The 21,668-nt window shown below is 38.1% G+C and overlaps 2 protein-coding genes across 3 annotated transcripts in view; both read left to right on the top strand.

Annotated features, from left to right (window-relative positions):
• Positions 1-11,336: 11,336 nt before the first annotated feature.
• Positions 11,337-21,668, top strand: part of LOC143735493 (antileukoproteinase-like) — a 71,522-nt gene continuing 61,190 nt past the window's right edge. For both annotated transcript variants that reach the window (XM_077225697.1, XM_077225698.1), the window contains exons 1-3: positions 11,337-11,555; positions 12,632-12,708; positions 12,814-12,966. In XM_077225697.1, the coding sequence (XP_077081812.1) occupies positions 11,476-11,555; positions 12,632-12,708; positions 12,814-12,966 (310 nt within the window). In that variant the 5' untranslated portion in view covers positions 11,337-11,475. The remainder of the gene's footprint in view (positions 11,556-12,631; positions 12,709-12,813; positions 12,967-21,668) is intronic.
• The window catches only part of LOC143735489 (uncharacterized), a 61,179-nt gene continuing 54,003 nt past the window's right edge, over positions 14,493-21,668 (top strand). The window contains exon 1 of the mRNA XM_077225693.1: positions 14,493-14,614. The gene's annotated coding sequence lies outside the window, so the exon portion shown is untranslated. The remainder of the gene's footprint in view (positions 14,615-21,668) is intronic.

The raw sequence follows: 21,668 nt of genomic DNA on the forward strand, positions 1-21,668 counted from the left end.
CTCTGCACCTAGGGAGAAAAGAAAACAATATTATAATATAATACATTATTTCAGGTGAATAACTCATATAAAGTACTGTATACTCTATTTAAGCTATTCCAGGTTTGATTTAATTGTAAAGGATTGCATAGTGGCTCAGTGTTTAGCACTGTCACCTCACAGCAAGAAGGTCCTAGATTTACTTTTCTCATTAATGTGTTTTTCATCTGGGTATCTAAGTCTTCTCCCATCCCAAAAGACATGTATCTTAGCCTATAAAGCAGGGCACTCAGCAAACCTACCCTGGGTAATTTAAGTTTGGTATTAATGAAAACCAACCTAATAACAGCAGGCTCGTTGCAAAGGCAACACAGGGGATGACCAACAGCCTCTTTTGAAATAAGGCATTTTAGGTGGTATGGCCTTGCTTCTTTCCAGCGCTCTGAGGCTTTCTGCTGCCGAAAAGACCATGATGATGCAGAGCTACTTTGAGGCTGAGCAGCAGAAGGACATGACGCCAAAATATCAGAGAGCCTCTCCATATTTTTTTCTGTAAAGAAAATCCAAAAATAAAGCTGTAAGGGATCATTCACTATAGATAAGGAACAATTAAAAGTCAACTGATCAGTATCAGAATGAACACTTTTTTTATACTGTACATTCATAAATTCATCACTGTGAATTACCAAATTCCTCTTGAGGATGTAGTCTTGTTGAGGTTGCAGTAAGTGGAACCTCCACACTGGATGACAGGGAGCACTCAACCGTGGGGTATGTGGCTGTAAAACAAAACATAGAAGAATAAGAACAAGTTAGGCTATCACACTCTATTCTTGTTCTTCTTTTCAAACTATATACTAAACAATTTATGAAATCAGACATATTTTTGTTAAGTACTTGGTAGTGTCTTCTACAATAGTGTCACTGAAAGGTTTATCTACTTTTTAATGTCTTTTTAGATATTTGAATATTTTAAAATCTCAATAAACAATTACATTGTTCTATTTTGAGTTGGTCCAACATTGTCATAGTAAATTCCTACAAATGTCAAATAATTCAGATATAACCTGTAGCGGAGGCTTGGCGTCGCCCTCCTCGCCTCCCCCTCGGCTTACCACGTCCTACAGAGTCCCTTTTAGAGGTGTGTGGAGGGTCTCGTACACGTTTCCTCTCATCAGCTGCTCTCTGTGTATTGGAGTTAATATTTCTTGTAAGACTGATGTTGATAAAAGTACGGTAACCAAAAGGCAGGTAACTTGTGAAAGGAAAACACAACATAGGGTGTTAGTAAGGTGTTGAACAGCTTAAATGAGCATTGGAATAGATTCTCAAGTCTCTGTAACTCAGAGGGATGGAACTGCATATACTATTATTATTAGTATTATTATATTCCCTTATTAACACATGTCACAGAGCATGGCAGGATGCATCATGCAATATACCTGTATTAAATCTTCTGCACTCATCATTCTTACATATTCCTCATCACGTTTTACTTTAATTTGTTATGTTTGTTATAAAATGATTGAGGTGTACAAAAACTCTAACCTTGGCTTCAGCTAGAATGTGTTCATGTTTCAGCTCCAGAGCCATGCGTCTCCCCTCTTGGTAGTGTGGATCCTTTGAATCAAGTTTATGCTTGGTGGCCATTGCAATGCAGTCAGATACAGACAGACAGTCAGATACAGACAGACAGACAGACAGTCAGATACAGACAGACAGACAGTCAGATACAGACAGACAGACTGACAAAGATGGGTGAGACAGACAAGTAGACAAAGACAGACAGGGAGGAAAGAAAGAGCAATAGATAAAGACTGTGAGATAGATAAAGATTGAAGAGATGGACAGAAATATAGATAGTGAGAGAACAGAGAGGATGTAAGATATAGAAAATAATGAAGAGATAGAGGTTGGCTCTTAAAAGTGCCTTTGGGTTTTGAAAATCAGGTTCGGATAGGTTCGACAGGTGATATGTTTGACAGGATCTGCAGGGAGAACAACAGAAAATGTTAATTATGTAGTGTTATGTTGATATAAGATTTAAAAAGTGTACCCTAATATAGTGAGTGATTCCCATTTTCTAATAAATGCTTAGGATAAATAAATACAGATTCACGTTGTTCCTATTTCCTGTGCTACTTTTTTAATGGCGCATAACATGTGTCTAGGGTTCAGTGTGTGTTCATATGTGCAGTATAACGTTAGACCAAGTGATAATATTGTTATTACTGACACATTACAGTGAAAAAAAGCATGTGATGTATATATATATATGTGTGTGTATATGCATATATATATATACTTATATATATCACATGTTTTTTTTATGTAAATACTCATTATATATATATATATATATATATATATATATATATATATATATATATATATATATATATATACACACACACATCTAGAACCTATATCTAGGCCTAGAAAATGTTTTTTTATAAACACGTAATTTTATTAATTTTGGACGTGTAAATGCTCATGAATTCATTTTGCTTATTAGACTATTGTAAGCGACTTACCGTGGTGGAATCGCGCTGGGCAATGGTTTCTGCGATGGTCGCACACAGTGACGTATTGCACAAAATTGCGCCAAAATGTCGAAATAATTAAAAAGTACAGTCTTAATATTTTATATCCGTGCTCAAAATTTTAAAGGGGTCAGCGTAAATGTCCAAGTGAAGGAACACGAGTATGTAGCCATTACATTTAAACACATATCACTTCCCAGAATGCATCCATCTCTTTGCCAAAGGATATGTCCATATAAAGCAATAAACATTTCTGCAGTAGGCTATATAATTAATTTATTACAACTTCATAATCAGTATTGAGATGAAAGTTCTATAAAAGTAGGCTATTCTGTTTTTTAATTTTTTTGGCGCAAAAAAAAAAAGCAAAGTAGGCTCACTATAAGCCATTGCAAATTGAAATACCATCGACAATTATAAAATATCCCACAATAAAATAAGGCATGTTTTAAGCATATAGAATATGCAGTCCTGTAATTATGTAATTTTAATCAACATTTGATTAGTAGCCCAAAATTAAAGACGGCTTTGAAATACATTAGATTGAAATTCGTGTTGTGTGGCACGAAAAAAAGAAGGAAATTCGTGCTGAAGGACACGAATCAATTCGTGTTGAGTAGCCAACCGAATATAAAGCAATACAACAAGGATTAAAATCTCCTGATTAAATGTTGAGTAATGTAGCCCTTAAAGTTTGCAAAAGGAATAGCCTAACATTTGAGGATAAAACAATAGTGTGCTCTCGAAAGAAAGACGTGGTGCATACGCCCCATTGAAATACATTAGATTGAAAGTCGTGCTGAGTGACACGAAAAAAGAAGAAAATTCGTGCCCATAGACACGAATCAATAGATTCATGTTGAGTAACCTACCGAATATAAAGCAATAAAAACGAGGATTAAAATCTCCTGATTAAATGTTGAATAATGTACCCCTTGAAGTTTGCAAAAGGATAGCCTAACATTTGAGGAAAAAACAATAGTGTGCTCTCGAAAGAAAGACGTGGTGCATTCGCCCCATTGAAATACATTAGATTGAAAGTCGTGCTGAGTGACACGAAAAAAGAAGAAAATTCGTGCCCATAGACACGAATCAATAGATTCATGTTGAGTAACCTACCGAATATAAAGCAATACAAACGAGGATTAAAATCACCTGATTAAATGTTGAGTAGCTAATGTAGCCCTTAAAGTTTGCAAAAGGAATAGCCTAACATTTGAGGATAAAACAATAGTGCTCTCGAAAGAAAGACGTGGTGCATACGCCCCATTGAAATACATTAGATTGAAATTCGTGTTGTGTGGCACGAAAAAAAGAAGGAAATTCGTGCTGAAGGACACGAATCAATTCGTGTTGAGTAGCCAACCGAATATATAGCAATACAACAAGGATTACAATCTCCTGATTAAATGTTGAGTAATGTAAAGTTTGCAAAAGGAATAGCCTAACATTTGAGGATAAAACAATAGTGTGCTCTCGAAAGAAAGACGTGGTGCATACGCCCTATTGAAATACATTAGATTGAAAGTCGTGCTGAGTGACACGAAAAAAGAAGAAGAAAATTCGTGCCCATAGACACGAATCAATAGATTCATGTTGAGTAACCTACCGAATATAAAGCAATAAAAACGAGGATTAAAATCACCTGATTAAATGTTGAGTAATGTAGCCCTTAAAGTTTACAAAATGAATAACAATTGTGAAAAAACAATAGTGTGCTCTCGGAAGAAAGACATGGTGAAGGCACGAAAAATACGTCCCATTGAAATACATTGAAAGTCGTGCTGAGTGGCACGAAAAAAAGAAGGATATTTGTGCCCTTTGGACACGAATAAATAGATTAATGTTGAGTAGCCTACCGGATATAAAGCAATAAAAACGAGGATTAAAATCTATTGATTAAATGTTGAGTAATGTAGCTCTTAAGTTTGCAAAATGAATAACAATTGAGAAAAAAACAATACTGTGCTCTCGAAAGAAAAACGTGGTGCAGGCACGAAAAATACGTCCCATTGAAATACATTAGATTGAAAGTCGTGCTGAGTGACACGAAAAAATGGGGAAACTCGTGTCCATGAACACGAATCAATAGATTAAATTTCGTGACTATGTCACGAACTGCCGTGAGACTGGGTTGAGCCTGCACAGTGGTAACAAGGCATGATGGATCCATGTTCTCATTCTGTTTACGCCAAATTCTGACTCTGCCATCTGAATGTCTCAACAGAAATCGAGACTCATCAGACCAGGCAACATTCTTCCAGTCTTCAACTGTCCAATTTTGGTGAGCTTGTGCAAATTGTAGCCTCTTTTCCTATTTGTAGTGGAGATAAGTAGTACCCGGTTGGGTCTTCTGCTGTTGTAGCCCATCCGCCTAACGGTTGTGCGTGTTGTGGCTTCACAAATGCTTTGCTGCATACCTCGGTTGTAACGAGTGGTTATTTCAGTCAAAGTTGCTCTTCTATCAGCTTGAATCAGTCTGCCCATTCTCCTCTGACCTCTAGCATCAACAAGGCATTTTCGCCCACAGGACTGCCGCATACTGGATGTTTTTCCCTTTTCACACCATTCTTTGTAAACCCTAGAAATGGTTGTGCGTGAAAATCCCAGTAACTGAGCAGACTGTGAAATACTCAGACCGGCCCGTCTGCCACCAACAACCATGCCACGCTCAAAATTGCTTAAATCACATTCCTTTCCCATTCTGACATTCAGTTTGGAGTTCAGGAGATTGTCTTGACCAGGACCACACCCCTAAATGCATTGAAGCAACTGCCATGTGATTGGTTGATTAGACAATTGTATTAATGAGAAATTGAACAGGTGTTCCTAATAATCTTTTAGGTGAGTGTACATAACCATAGGCAGATAAAAGTGGCAGCAACCAAAAAAAAAAAAAGTTGTTGCGTTGAAAAAAAAAAACTTGGGCAAAAAAGTTCACCTTAACATTCTGGTCCCGCTTTGGATGCCTCGATGCCATAAAGCGGTATCTCTGGTCGTAAACAGTCCTTCACTGACCAATCAGCGTTCATTAGCAGAATGCTAGCATGTTAAGGGCAACAACAACTCAACCTGTAAGAAATCGAAAGGACATAAGTACTCGTTCATTCAACTTTTGACCTATATCCTTCTGCGTGCGTGAGCGCGGCGCTACAACAGCTGGCTGAACAAATATCTGAAACGGAACAAAGGTACCCAGACTCTCTTTTAATCATTCTTGGGGATTTTAACAAAGCAAATCTTTCCTGTGAACTACCAAAATACAGACAGCACGTTACATGTCCCACCAGAGACAGTAATATATTGGACCACTGTTACACCACAATAAGAAATGCGTATCACTCCGTCCCACGAGCAGCTTTGGGGCTCTCTGATCACTGTTTGGTTCATCTCATACCGATCTACAGGCAGAAACTGAAATCAGCTAAACCTGGAATAAGGACTGTAAAAAGATGGACTAATGAAGCAGAGCAGAATCTACAGGCCTGCTTTGATTGCACTGATTGGACTGTTTTTGAAGCTGCTACCAATGATCTGGATGAGCTCACAGATACTGTAACATCATATATAAGTTTCTGTGAGGATACATGCATGCATTTACTAATGATAAACCATGGTTTACTGGGAAACTCAAACGCCTTCGTCATGCCAAAGAGGATGCTTACAGAAGTGGGGATAAAATCTTGTATAACCAGGCCAGAAACAGATTGACAAAGGAGATCAGAGTTGCTAAAAGGAACTACTCTGATAAACTGAAAAAACAGTTTTCATCCAACGACCCATCATCAGTCTGGAATGGCCTGAGGAACATCACCAACTACAAGTCACCATCCCCTCGATCTGTGGACAATCAACACCTGGCTGACGATTTAAATTCATTTTACTGCCGGTTTGAAAAGCCCTCATTCACAACACACCCGGTCTGATCTGCACTTCACACATTCACCATCACCTCCTGCACTCCAATTATCACTCCCCCCTCCTGCCATCCAACCTGAGCTTAAGGTCTGTGTGGAGGACGTGAGCCGAGTCTTCAAAAAAAACAGAAGACTAGGAAAGCTTCAGGCCCAGACGGCATCTCATCTGCTTGTTTAAAAGCCTGCGCTGATCAACTGGCCCCGGTCTTCACACAGATCTTCAACAGATCATTGGAGCAGTGTGAAGTTCCCTGCTGCTTCAAACGCTCCACTATCATTCCTGTCCCCAAAAAAACCAAAATCACTGGACTTAATGACTACAGACCTGTCGCTCTCACGTCTGTGGTCATGAAGTCGTTTGAAAGACTGGTGCTGGCCCACCTGAAGGACATCACTGGACCCCTGCTGGATCCCTTTCAGTTTGCTTACAGAGCAAACAGGTCTGTGGATGATGCAGTCAACATGGGACTGCATTATATCCTGCAACATCTCGACAGACCAGGGACTTATGCAAGGATCCTCTTTGTGGACTTTAGTTCGGCCTTCAATACCATCATGCCTGGTCTTCTCACAGCCAAACTGACCCAGCTCTCCATACCATCCTCGATCTGTCAGTGGATCACCAGCTTCCTGACGGACCGGCAGCAGCGAGTGAGACTGGGGAAACACACATCCAAGACACTCACAATCAGCACCGGAGCCCCCCAAGGGTGCGTTCTCTCCCCACTGCTCTTCTCCCTGTACACTAATGACTGCACTTCTAAAGACCCCACTGTCAAGCTCCTGAAATTTGCAGACGACACCACTGTCATCGGTCTCATCCAAAACGGTGACGAGTCCGCTTACAGACTGGAGGTTGAACAGCTGGCTGCCTGGTGCAGTTATAACAACCTTGAGCTGAACACGCTCAAAACAGTGGAGATGATCGTGGACTTCAGGAGGAACAGCTCAGCACTCCCCCCACTCACCATCATGAACAGCACTGTGGAAGCAGTGGAGTCATTCAGGTTCCTGGGCACTATCATCTCTCAGGACCTGAAGTGGGACAATCATATTGACTCCACTGTGAAAAAGGCCCAGCAGAGACTGTACTTCCTTCGCCAGCTGAGGAAGTTCAACCTGCCACAGGATCTGCTGATTCAGTTCTACTCAGCCGTCATTGAGTCTGTCTTGTGCGCTTCCATCACTGTCTGGTTTGGTTCAGCTACCAAATCAGACATCAGGAGACTACAACGGACAGTCCGGACTGCGGAGAGGATCATTGGTGCCCCCCTGCCAAACCTCCAGGACCTGTACTCTTCCAGAGTGAAGAAGAGAGCAGGTAAAATCATCACAGACTCCACTCACCCTGGACACCACCTGTTCGAACTGTTACCGTCAAGACGGAGACTCAGATCACTGGCCACAAGAACATCTCGGCACAGGAACAGTTTCTTCCCACAGGCCATTTCCCTCCTGAACAGTTAACACTCCTCCCAAGGCATATGCCTGTAAGTGCAATACTCCCACTGTTTAGTGCAATATCCTACAACTCAGGTGATACTTATATGTAGATTTATTTATTTATAATATTCAAAACACAAATAGGTTCATAATCTGTAAATCTGAAAATGTCTATTCTGACTAAACCCAACTGTGATAGTTTTATTCTCATATATTTATATTTTTATTTTTTATTCTTATAATTTGTAGTATTATGTTTCATGTTGTATTTGTATTTGTATTTGTATATGTCCACTGGAAGCCTCAGTACCAAAACAAATTCCTTGTGTGTGCAAGCACACTTGGCAATAAAGCTCTTTCTGATTCTGATTCTGATTCTGATTCTGAGACCCAGAAAAAAAAGGTTTTGGAATTTATTTATTTTTCCACGTCATCACACTGTTTAGAGCACAATAAAAAAATGGTAAAAGAACATTTTTGAAAAAAATATTTTATTCATACGTTATGCTATGTCCTCTGTAGTGGATGCCAGGACTAAGTTGTTTAAAAAATAAAATGACATGTATAGGCAAAAACAATGGGATTTTTTTTTTCAATCACCAATAAATTTTGGGGTTTCAGGATTTTTTCCACCAAAATTTATATGAAGATTATTCTCAACTGTTATGAAATAAATAACGGAATGAATTGATACACCATTTTACTTTATGCAATATGTGGGTAAAATGGCCATAAATTAATATTCTCATTCAATGCAATGTATCTATACACTGTATCTAATTTGCACATTAATGTGTTCTTGGAGCAACATTTAATGAAAAAAGAAGTGTAATAATTGGAGTAATAATTGGCAACATTTTAATAATATAATATATAATAATATAATAATAATATTTTATTGATGTATAATTTATTTCCATATTCACTGGTTGTGTCTCCCAGAATGCCTGATAAACATGATTTATCAGGCCTGATGTCCTCTACAGTGGACACGTATGAAATCAACGCCCTGTTCTGTAACAGAAAGTCGTTTTTTTATTTGAAACCCCTTAACAATTTCCTGAAATGTTGTTTTATGAAATATAATTTGAAAAGTGGTTCAATTTAAATTATAATTACAATTATCATATTTCCACAAGAATGCTTCATTTCATCACTAATGTCAGACATGTTTAAAGACCAAGGAGAAGTTGTTTTGAAGGTGAAACCTCCAAACATTTGCTATCTCTGAAAAGTGCTTAATGTGCTGTTTACAGGACACAGTCAAAAACATTGTTAATGAGAAAAGGAGCATTGAATTTCAGCAGGTTAGTGGATTAATATAATATTCAATATGCACAATTAGACAGAAAATATGTATTGCAACATTTCAGCAGGCTCAAGATTATTCATATAGAGATCATTCTTATTTATTTTAATAACTTGGCAGCCATAAAACGTAGTGATTATCTGCATTCTCATAGGTGCGCTGAACGCTCTAACCGGAAATTCCCGATAAGTAGGCTAACCCATAGACATCATATAGACTAAATGCCCTGTTGGCCGCTGTGGCGCAAGAAATGCGGCCGCCATCTTAAACCGGGCATACTCCTCCTATTTGCGTTGCATAGCAGCAGTAGATGCCAGAGCACTGTGCAGCATATTCCTGCTCAAATCGGCGGACCATCACTCGGGGATTACTTATCACAAGTAAGATTTAACATTTAACATTACCGTACTATTGGTTGTATTTTGTGAACAAAATATTCAATGTGTCCTGTATCGTAGCTACGTGTATGACCTTTGCAGCAAAAAAACCCGCGTGAAAATCAGTTCGGTATTCAGTAAGATATGATTAATTAAATGCGCTGGCAGCTCATTGCACCTGCCAAACAGATTACACTGAGCGGAGCGGGTGACCGGTTTAAGATGGCGGCCCCACGGCTCGTCCGCGCCAATAGGCATTAGAGGTCGATAGGGCGTCTATCTATATAATAGGCTTGTTCGACTTGAACCGGCGCTGCACAGACCGATCGGTTGATGACATCAAAGTACCGCGAGAGCGATTAGAGAGCAGACGGCTCCTTATGCTTTTGAATCGCTCTCGCGGTACTTTGATGTCATCAACTGATCGGTCTGCGCAGCGCCGGTTCAAGTCGAACAAGCCTGATGTCTATGGGCTAACCAAGTAGAACGCGGAAGTAGTTGTGCAAGTAGTCCATTACATCCAGTTTATTAGTAACACCGTGCACAAGCGTGAATATTGTGAACCCCGCGATATCCGTCTTTGATTTCGTAGGTGTATAATCCACTGCGAGAAGATAAAACTGTTGTCTTGCCTGCACTTTCACTCCTTCTTTCACTGCAGCAGTGTTGCCAACTTAGCGACTTTGTTGCTATATTTAGTGAGTATTTAGACCCCTCTAGCGACACATTTTCAAAAAAGCGACTAGCGACAAATCTAACGACTTTTTCTGGTGTTATTGGAGACTTTTGGAGACTCTCTGACGTGAAAGCACATATCGTTCTTACTCTTCTCAACGAGCAGCGGGTGCTGCCGTTGGTCCCACCCCCGTCCCAAAGCACTCACAGGCGGCCCAGTCCTCGCGCAGCAGCCCCCCCCCCCAGCTGCAGTTAGAGCACCCCTCCGCGTCCAGACTGCAAAAGAATCGCGCAAATAAGTGGCTATTTTTAGCGACTTTTCAAACGTCACTCACTCTAGCTACGTCTACCCTGTTCAGTAAATGGCTGAGAGTAGCAGCAGCACATTCATCTGTTGAGCGCACGGCCGCTGAGAGACGTGAATGAGCAGTGTTTTTCCACGGATTTATCACTTATCTGCTTTTCTTTTTTATTTTAATTAAATAATTTAGTTTCCTTCCTTTTCTTGTGCTTACGGTATTACTTGTAATACTCACTATCACAAAGCTTTTGTTCATCCGGCTCCCGAACTCTCTCAATTCAGATAATTTTCCACATTGGCCTATAAAAAAATGTAGTCATTCACTAGGCCTATATCATAACTACTGGTTCTATTGTCTGACAAAACATATATAGGAAATGAGAACAGCTTTATTTTACATTCGGCTATAATATATTATAATATATTAAATACAGTATGTGAGCTGAGCATTAATTTATAGAGAAAACACATTAGACAAGCAGAACGCAAGTACGACGCAATGACGTCACGAATATGCTAATTGACGTATGACGTCATCTAGCGACATTTAGCGACTTTTAGGGAAGGCGTTAGCTACTTTCCTTTGAAAATAGTTGGCAACACTGCACTGCAGCCGCCTAGCTACTCTCGTCTCGACATCTCAGGCGAGGAGCATCTTAAACAAGCCTAAATGTCATCTCGTAATTACGGTGATTATTACGACAAATGGGTGAACACAGAGTCCTTAATCAAACACACCTGAACAAGCTAATCAGGGTCTTTAAGATTACATTACAAAAGCTGCAGCTAGGTTGGAGTTGTGCCAAACCTAGTAAGTTGTGCCTATAAAAACGCGTTTTCAAAAAACATTAAAAAAAAAAAAAACTCTCTTACAAAACTTCTACCTAGTGCATTATCCAGCAGAGTCCATTGTGAGATCGCAGGTCTCAGGATGGCGGCTAGCCTGTATTTCTTGTTGATTGCTGTTTGCTCTGTGTGTTGGAGTTTAGGTGGCGCTGCTCTAGTCAGAGGGTGAGATCTTTTAACATCATTAGCCTATTTGGCGCAAAGAAAATATGTGAAGAAGTACCTATATCAATTTTACTTAAGGCACCTCTTGGAACATTGGTTTATAAGTTGTCTATCTCCAGTGAAAATTAAACTTTGTGTTGTCTTATCGTGTCCCTGTGGCCATTAGGGAAAGTACAGTATTTAGATATTTTGCTACTCCTTCAGATTTTGATTGTTTCACAAATTGGCTCAGATGATCTTTGGACGGAGCTGCACAGAAATGACTGAACAGATTTTTTTTTTCAAAAGTTATGTCAAACTAAATGAGGTCGACCTCTGTATCTGAGGCGGTATCTCGGCCAAACTTTGATAAATCTATATGGAAATTTGTTTGCTTTATTGGACCATGTAGTGGTGGTCCATGCCAAATTTGGGAACAGCGCCACCTACAGGTCATGAGATCTGGAAAATGGCTATTGGTAACTTTTGAACAGGTTGCCAGAATTTTTTTGACATTTAATGTCTTTGGATTCATTGTATCATGCCTTGGATACAGAGTTTCAAAGGACTGGATGAACCACATGTCTGCCACTTTGACTCTTGACATAAATTCCAATATCTTTTAAAACAATTGAAAACCTCGTCACAATTTAGAAGGGATCATTTACAGCATGTCCTGAAGGTACCTGGAAAGTTTGAACAGAGCCACCGAGTTTTCCAGAGATATACTTTTTATTTTTATTTTTCACAAAAAATCGTATAACTAGTCGTTTGTTCCCTAGCTGATTCAGACAGTGTCATTTTCCTTAATGTGATTGTCCGCTAGCCTGGCTAACGTCAGACCCAAGTCTCATTGAGACTATGCAGCGTGAATAAAATCGCGCTGCGGCAAGGTAGCATGGGGAACCCCAGGCTAATTGTCCGCCATATTGAGGTAAATTAATCAGTTTATTTATTACGCCTCCTACACATTTTTCTCCGATGTTCTTTGGACTGAGCTGCACATAAATGTCTGAATGCATTTTTGATATTTACTACAGTTCCTGAGAGATTTGTCTCCAAAGTTGACCTTGTCTGTATTTGTTGCCTTCTGTTAGTTGGCTTAGAAATGAACCAGAGGATAAGAAATGCTGCAGTAATGGATGTGGACCTCAGTGTACAGCTCCATATACAGGTATTTCAATTTTATTATATAAGTGTGTGCCTTTTTGTTTTAAATCAACATTCAGGGAGTCATTCAGCATTCACTGATATGCTGTTATTCAAACACATGAACCAGTGGAACCAAAGCCTGGAGTGTGTCCAAATAAAACCCTTGAAGTGGGAATGGTAGGAGCGTGTGTTGAGTCGTGTTCCCATGACAGTGATTGTCCAAACGATGAGAAATGCTGCAGCAATGGATGTGGACATCAGTGTTCAGCTCCATATACAGGTATTTATATTTTATTATAAGTGCACTATTAGACTTCAAGTGTTTTTTTTTTTACAGTAACTATAATTCATTTTATTTTTATTCTGCATAAGTACTACTGACATATAAAACCAATTAGACAAAGTTATTATAGTCATTTATTCAAACGATTCATTCAAACGGCTGATTCATTCAGGGATGAGGCAGTTGTAAATTAATAGGGATTCATTTAATTCACTTTGTCAGTCATTCACTTGTCCCGGACAAGCGTAAACGTCGAGCCTGTAATGTATATCAAAACATATTTTAAATATAATGTACTGATTTCATTATAGCACTTATCAGCCTGCAGCATCCAAGACGATATTTACTGTAAACAACACAGAGACCGAACAGCACAAACAAACTAGAGGCTCATAGCAGAACTCATGTCTCCATTTGTGTTTAAAATGGTTACAGTTTTTAGACTTTAAAAACATTTATCACCACTTGTGATTACTAGCGGCACCAGGATTTTGATTGTAGGTGGGCCTCCAGAAAAATGGATGGGCTAGTTAAAATAAGAAAGAAAAAAAAATCAAATTATGGGCTTATTATTTTTAGTTTATTAACAGCAACAACAACACACACAAACACTCTGCATATCTTCAGACGAAATCAAGATATCTGACAAAACAATGAAGATATTTTAAAAACCAATATCATTTTTTATGTGCTGCATCGTTACTCGTTACAATTATAAAAATGTTACGAATCATTCCAAACCCACATAATCACTGCCAGAGCGGTAGATGGCTCTGTCACCAGGTTTGATGAAGCTGGCTAATCATTGAGCTAATCATTATGAAGACCGCGCGTGCTCCCGTTCTGCGCCTCGCTCTGTTGCCTGCCTCCATTGAGAACACCTGACATTTGTTAGTTTGTTTCGAGATGGAAGAACCAGAAACACCATTCAACTTTGAGTGATCGTGGCGGTGAGGAAGGAGACCCATTAGAGTGCATTTGTCAGGGTGAAAGACAATTCATATAGAATGTGCGAGGACGCCGACACACTGAATCGTTCTTTGTTTTTAATAGTTACTATTAGATTTAATGTTAATATCTTGACAATACATCATTAAAAAAATATAAGACTCAAGTTTCAGTATTTGACCACTATTTTATTCTGAGAAACTTATAGTGACAGTTATTTCTTAATTTGTGTCAGGTGTTATGTAATGACCAAATGAGTCGATATCTTTATATGAATTATGAGCGTCAGCCGCTCCCATTTAAAAAAAAAAAAAAAAAAACTCCTGTGAGGTCGTCATGAAAGCAGTGGCGATTCTAGGGGGTGGCCAGGGCCACCCCTGAAAGCTCATTGGCCACCCCAGATCTGATAGGTAGTTTGTCAAGTTCGTCAACACAAGAAACAAGAGAAATGCTGTCAATCAATGATGACAGCTGATCAACTGATTTAGGGCCAGTTTTACATTTTTAACTAACACCGTAATGGTTGTACTGAGGCTGTTAGAGCTGATTTCTGCTCAGCGGACGTTTGGCCATGCAGGTCAGGTGACCTATGAGATGAGCGCGCTGGCTGCTGCTGCTGCTCCGTGAAACAGGAGGACGGTCGGTCACAGTTACAACAGCAACAATGATAAAAACGCTGGAATCTGTAGATTGAGAGGTATGGTAATTTAATGTTTAGTTATATCGTAGTTCCCTCTGAATGTGTAGGAAAACTGAAAAAAAAGAACTACACTGTACTAGCTAGCTTAGCAGCCTGCAAACCAAGTTAAGAGTGCAGAGTGCAGACAGTTGAAGAGGGCGCGCGCAGCTCTTAAAGGGGCCACACCTTATTTCCACTCGTTACACCGCCATGGAATGCTATTTTCTGGACTGAAGACTTGAGGGTGTTTTTTGCAGATGTGTGTGTTCAATAGAGCTAATGTTATATTTTTGGCCAACCCGTGTGTGAAATATAGTGTGACAGTCTAGATTTTAAGTTATAACACAAGAACAAGCTGTGGCTTATTTATTTGCTCTGTTATTTAAGGGCTGTTTTTGTTTGTATCAGTTAGCTCATCTTCACTTAAATTAACTTATTAATGTATGCTGAATCAAAGCCAATGTTTAAATTTATACCTTCATCGGGGCCTTGGATATGAATCCTGTCTTAGTTGAAAACCACTTTTTGCACATTTTCATACATCACAAGGCATCCTAATGATATTATTCAGTCATCATATTTGCTTTACTAGTTTAAGTCCCCTCTTGTGGTTAAATAAAAACACACCTGGCAAAGAACAAATTAAGAAATTCAAATTCCAGTATCTCTAACAAATTATATTCTAAGCTAAATAATAACATATACTAAGCATGTAAAGAACAACAAATATTTGTTTTTTTTCTTAGAAGCTTAGATTTTCTTTTGCTTTTACAGGTAAGGTCCTATCTTTAAGCATTTTGGTTTGTCCTGTTGGATTTCTGTGTTTATGTAACCACAAGATGGCACCTCAATTAGTAAAGCAAACTCAGGTAACAATACAGGTGACACAGATGATGAGTTGATGACTGATGCATGTTATTCTATATAGGATGTTAAGAGCAGTTTATTTTGCTACTCTAATCTAACTTATGAAGAGACAAGTTAATCCACTACAAGAAAATAGCTCTTAGAAAATGTTTACCCTATCCTGACCATAATTACTGATTAAAAATAGACATGTTAAAATAACCAGAGATACTTGGGGACTGTGATAGGTGGTTAGGACTGTTTTTAACAGGATAGTCACCTTTATTTGACAGTTATGAGACAGGAAATCATGGGAGAGAGAGAGGATGTGACATGCAGCAAAGGACCGGGATTCGAACCATGGTCGGCTGCGTACATATACGCATTAACTTTGCTATGCCATGGCCACCCCACACTAGCTTTGTGTCCCATCTTGGCCACCCCCCAAAAAATGTCCTGGATACGCCACTGCATGAAAGTGCTTGACCAAACAACGTCCCTCAGGCTTTTAGCTTGTGCAGTTTTTGACAAATATTGATAGATTTTCATAGGTTTACGTCAGATTTCTATAGAGAGGAAAAATATTTATTGAATTTATACCCAAAATGGGCCGATGTAATCATTATGAGCGTTGGATACTCTGATGTACTGTGTTTTCAATCCATACTGGCAGCCTGAGGGCGCCCTGTGCACATTTAGTCCATATATGGAACACATGAAGAAGAGCCATATCATGTGACATTACAGGAACTCCCTGACATAAACAAAGCTTTCAGATATCACTGTAACATGCAGATAAATACCCAATAAGCTGTGGAGAAAAAAGGCACAAGCAGGGAAGAGAAGGGTGAGATGCTTTACTACATAATACAATACTTTTACTTTCAGTACTTGAGTAGTAAATTAAAAAGAAAACTACTTGCAATACTTAAGTAAAATCTTTTTTGAATACTTTAGTACTTCCACTTAAGTATGGTGCTTAAAGAGCACTTCAACTTCTACTCAAGTCACTTTTTAATAGATCACAAGTCTGCATCTCTAGTACTTTATACATCTCTGAATATAAATTACTGAAGACAAGAGTTCTGGTTCAAGCATACCGATGCGTTTCTTGCTGAATTTAAATGAAAACAAGCTGCTTTGCTTATAGCTACCGTCTGTTAGAGCTTAGATCAGGCCCAAAAAAATCAAGCCCGACCTTACCCGAGCCTGTGCACGTTGTGTCCGGCACATTAACTGTAATTATGAGCCCGAGCCTGATTTAAACCTGACCATTTTTTAATACGTGGGCCGTTATAACTAGGGACGGCGCCAGGGATTTTTTTTAACGCTGCTGAGGGGTGCTAGATATATTATAGCCTATATAAATACTATTACAAAAATTGACCACTTAATATTTAAAATTAAATTTATTTTTTTATATTCATTTTATTAAATTGAACAAGCACAGCATTCTTCATCCCACAAAAGTGGATGTTACTTGTGCAGACAACATTTTCTGTATCCACACCGGCACTGTGACTGACAGCTGCACATTCTCCTCAATCCGCACTCTGCCATGCCGAGGCACAACGCACGTAAAGTTGATAATTCCACAAATAACTGCAATTGCAGATTTCGAACAGAGATGGCGACAGAGAAATCTACGGACTGCAGCTTTAAATGATTAAAAAAAAACGTGTATTTTAGACTGTCTTTGGTTCACTGCACTTTTTTTAACTTATAACTTATATTTTTATTTAGAACCACAGCAAAACATACAATACAGTATGGCATTGGGTTTTAAAATGTTAGTCCATTTTCACAATATTGACAATTCTTCAAAACTTAATTATATCATACACATTTATACAGAGAATGAAAACAAATGCACCTAGTATAGGGGGAGGAATTACATTTATAAAAACAATAATAATAATAAAGAAAAGGCAGAGATGAACACAGGGTGGATATTTGAATAATTTATTTATTTTCTTTTCTTTTTCCTCTTCAGAACATGATCATTAGTAACAGAACATATTTTAACAAAAAATAATAAGAACAAAATCTCTGCATGTTCAAAAGAAAAAATATAGAAAAAAAGGAAACTAACTTAAAACTGTATATGCCTTCCCCTTTTACACATCTAGCTTTGAAACGGCTACTGTTTTCTCTTTACAAAATATCTTAATTTATCCTTTTTGAAAAAAAAAAAAGAAACTTAATCATTTGCAGTACATTTATCTAAAAATAAATCAAACCATACAATTATAAAATGAGAGAGAAAAACAAAAATAATAAAACACAATGTAATACTAACAATAAAATAAATATTAATGAAATGGCAAGAAACAGACTGTATGTTAATTCAAATCAACCTCTTGAAGAAGAAATGAGACATATGTCCCAAGTCAACCTTAATTCATATACTTTTCTAATATAGACATTTTAAACCTTCTTTTAAATTGCACAATATGATTGCTTTCCTTAATTATTACAGGTAAATTATTCCACAGCCTCACCCCATTGACAGATATGCACATGCTTTTGAGTGTGGTGCGGGCCATTGATTGAGAGATTTCCTCTCCTTCTTAAATTGTATCTACTATCTCTTTCCTTAAACCATTTTTGAATATTACTAGGAAGTACTTTGTTTTTAGCTTTGTACAGTCTTAAGATCCACTATGTCTTTAAATTTAAATGTTTGCTATGTTAAAAATAAATCATTTGTATGTACGAAAAAGCGCGCAGTTTAAAATATACATTGTATCACGGTTCAATATGTGTCTCACTTTACAAAATATACCATTTATCTTTGCCAATTTAGAACTAATATAGTTGACTTGAGGTTTCCCGCTTAGTTTATGATCAATTATTACTCCTAAAAAGGAGTTTTCATAGACTCTTTCTAATCTGGAATTATCACACAGTACTTCAATAGTTAAATCTTCGGGAATTCTACGTTTCCCAAAGATCATAAATTTAGTTTTCTTTATACAGGTCCTTCTCAAAAAATTAGCATATCATGAAAAGGGTCTCTAAACGAGCTATTAACCTAATCATCTGAATCAACTAATTAACTCTAAACACCTGCAAAAGATTCCTGAGGCTTTTAAAAACCCAGCCTGTTTCATTACTCAAAACCGCAATCATGGGTAAGACTGCCGACCTGACTGCTGTCCAGAAGGCCATCATTGACATCCTCAAGCAAGAGGGTAAGACAGAAAGAAATTTCTGAACAAATAGGCTGTTCCCAGAGTGCTGTATCAAGGCACCTCAGTGGGAAGTCTGTGGGAAGGAAAAAGTGTGGCAAAAAACGCTGCACAACGAGAAGAGGTGACCGGACCCTGAGGAAGATTGTTGAGAAGGACCGATTCCAGACCTTGGGGGACGTGCGGAAGCAGTGGACTGAGTCTGGAGTAGAAACATCCAGAGCCACCGTGCACAGGCGTGTGCAGGAAATGGGCTACAGGTGCCGCATTCCCCAGGTCAAGCCACTTTTGAACCAGAAACAGTGGCAGAAGCCTCTGACCTGGGCTACAGATAAGCAGCACTGGAGTACCCACAGTCAGTGATGGTCTGGGGTGCCATGTCAGCTGCTGGTGTTGGTCCACTGTGTTTTATCAAGGGCAGGGTCAATGCAGCTAGCTATCAGGAGATTTTGGAGCACTTCATGCTTCCATCTGATTTCATTTTTCAGCACGACCTGGCACCTGCTCACAGTGCCAAAACCAGTGGTAAATGGTTTACTGACCATGGTATTACTGTACTCAATTGGCCTGCCAACTCTCCTGACCTGAACCCCATAGAGAATCTGTGGGATATTGTGATGAGAAAGTTGAGAGACGCAAAACCCAACACTCTGGATGAGCTTAAGGCCGCTATCGAAGCATCCTGGGCCTCCTTAACACCTCATCAGTGCCACAGGCTTATTGCCTCCATACCACGCCGCAATTTCTTTCTGTGTCTTACCCTCTTGCTTGAGTGTGTCAATGATGGCCTTCTGGACAGCAGTCAGGTCGGCAGTCTTATCCATGATTGCGGTTTTGAGTAATGAAACAGGCTGGGAGTTTTTAAAAGCCTTAGGAATCTTTTGCAGGTGTTTAGAGTTAATTAGTTGATTCAGATGATTAGGTTAATAGCTCGTTTAGAGAACCTTTTCATGATATGCTAATTTTTTGAGATAGGAATTTTGGGTTTTCATGAGCTGTATGCCAAAATCATCAGTATTAAAACAATAAATGACCTGAAATATTTTAGTTGGTGTGCAATGAATCTAAAATATATGAAAGTTTAATTTTTATCATTACATTATGGAAAATAATGAACTTTATCACAATATGCTAATTTTTTGAGAAGGACCTGTATTGAGAGATAATTTGTTTAAATCAAACCACAATTTAAGCTTAACCAACTCTTTAGAGACAGTCTTCAACAAATGTTGGAGATTCTCTCCTTCACAGAATTTATTTGTATCATCTGCAATAATTACAAATTTCAACAAATCAGAAGTTTTAACAATATCATTTATGTATAATATAAATAATTTTGGTCCTAGAATTGAACCTTGTGGTACATCATATATTGTATTTTGGAGCTTCGACCATTCCTCCCCCATCTGCACATATTGTTGTCTGTTCTAAATAGCTTTTTATCCAGTTTAGCCCTATTCCCCTAATTCCATAAATTTCCAATTTTTGAAGCAAAATATGATGATCTATTGTATCAAAGGCCTTTTTAAGGTCTATAAATACACCTATAGCAAACTTCGTCATCAATACTGGTTGTTAATTCTTCCAGGTCTATTAAAGCCAGAGATGTAGAACGGTTTGTTCTACAACCATATTGACTATCAGTTAAGATCCCATATTTATCAATAAAACTATCCAATCTGATGGAGAATATCTTCTCCAGAATTTTAGAGAATTGGGGAAGCAGTGAGATTGGCCTATAGTTAGTATAACGATTCTGTTCACCAGCTTTAAAGATAGGGACCACTTTAGCTATTTTCATGTTTGTGGGTAAAGAACCTAATTTCAGAGAGAGATTGGAAATATATACTATGGGATCTACTATTACTGCAATTAGTTTAATTAAAAGCATATCAATATCATTACAGTCTCTTGATGTTTTATTCTTAAAGTTATTAACAATATCAAGTACTTCGGTTTTATCAGTATCTCTCAAAAAAATAGTTGCTGGATTTCTTTCTTCAAAATATTGTGGGACATCGCCCTCTTGTGGAGGTATTATCTCATCGGCCAAATTAGGGCCTACGTTCAGAAAGAATCCATTGAAGCCAGCCACGACTTCATCCATGTTTTTAATTATTTTACCATTATCCATAAATTATTTTGGAAAACCAGCACTTGTTTTTTTCCTTCTAATAATTGAATTTAAAATGTTCCACGTACCCTTTACATTGTTTTTATTAGTTTCCAGCAATCTACTATAATAGTCTTTTTTATATTTTCTTAAGATAGCTGTTAATTTATTTTTATATGTCTTATATTTAAATTCTTTCTCTTCAGTTCTATGCTTAAAGTCTTTATATAGAGTATTATTTTTTTTTTGCAAGCGTTCATCAGACCCCTTGTAACCCAGGGTTTATATGGACGTTTAGATGTTATCTCTGATTGCTGGATTGGTCAATTTTTATAATACAAAGTCAAAAAGGTATTTAGAAATGAGTTGTAGGCTAAGTCAACATCCCCTTCTTCATACGCACTCTTCCAATCTTGAACTAACAAGTCATTTTTTAATTTATTCATGGTGTGATCTGTTCTTAATCTCCTCTGTATATTTATTTAGCTGGTATCCAAATTATAGGGTTTACATTCATGGAGTATCAATATTGGCAGATGGTCAGTGATATCATTTATTAACAATCCGCTTTCTAAATTACTACTCATATTATTTGTAAAAATATTATCTATTATTGTTGCTGAGTGGGTGGTAATTCTGCTCGGTTTGTTTATACATGGATATAGGCCTGTACTGTACTTTACATCAATAAACTCTTCTATTGCAGATGATTTACTCTGGTTTAAAAAATCTATATTATAATCCCCACAGAAATAAGCAACCTTCTGCTTGGCATTCAAAACCAAGGCCTCAAACACTTCTTTAAAGCTTTCAATACCATAGTTGGGTGCTCTATAAACACAACTAACGACAACATTCTTCATTTTACCCATATCGATTTCCACCGTTAAATACTCACAAATATCATCAATAACAGTCGTCA

The sequence above is a fragment of the Siphateles boraxobius genome, unplaced genomic scaffold, assembly GCF_051911475.1.
Source record: "Siphateles boraxobius isolate OS27281-9 unplaced genomic scaffold, OSU_SipBor_1 13, whole genome shotgun sequence".
In the NCBI taxonomy this organism is placed as follows: domain Eukaryota; kingdom Metazoa; phylum Chordata; class Actinopteri; order Cypriniformes; family Leuciscidae; genus Siphateles; species Siphateles boraxobius.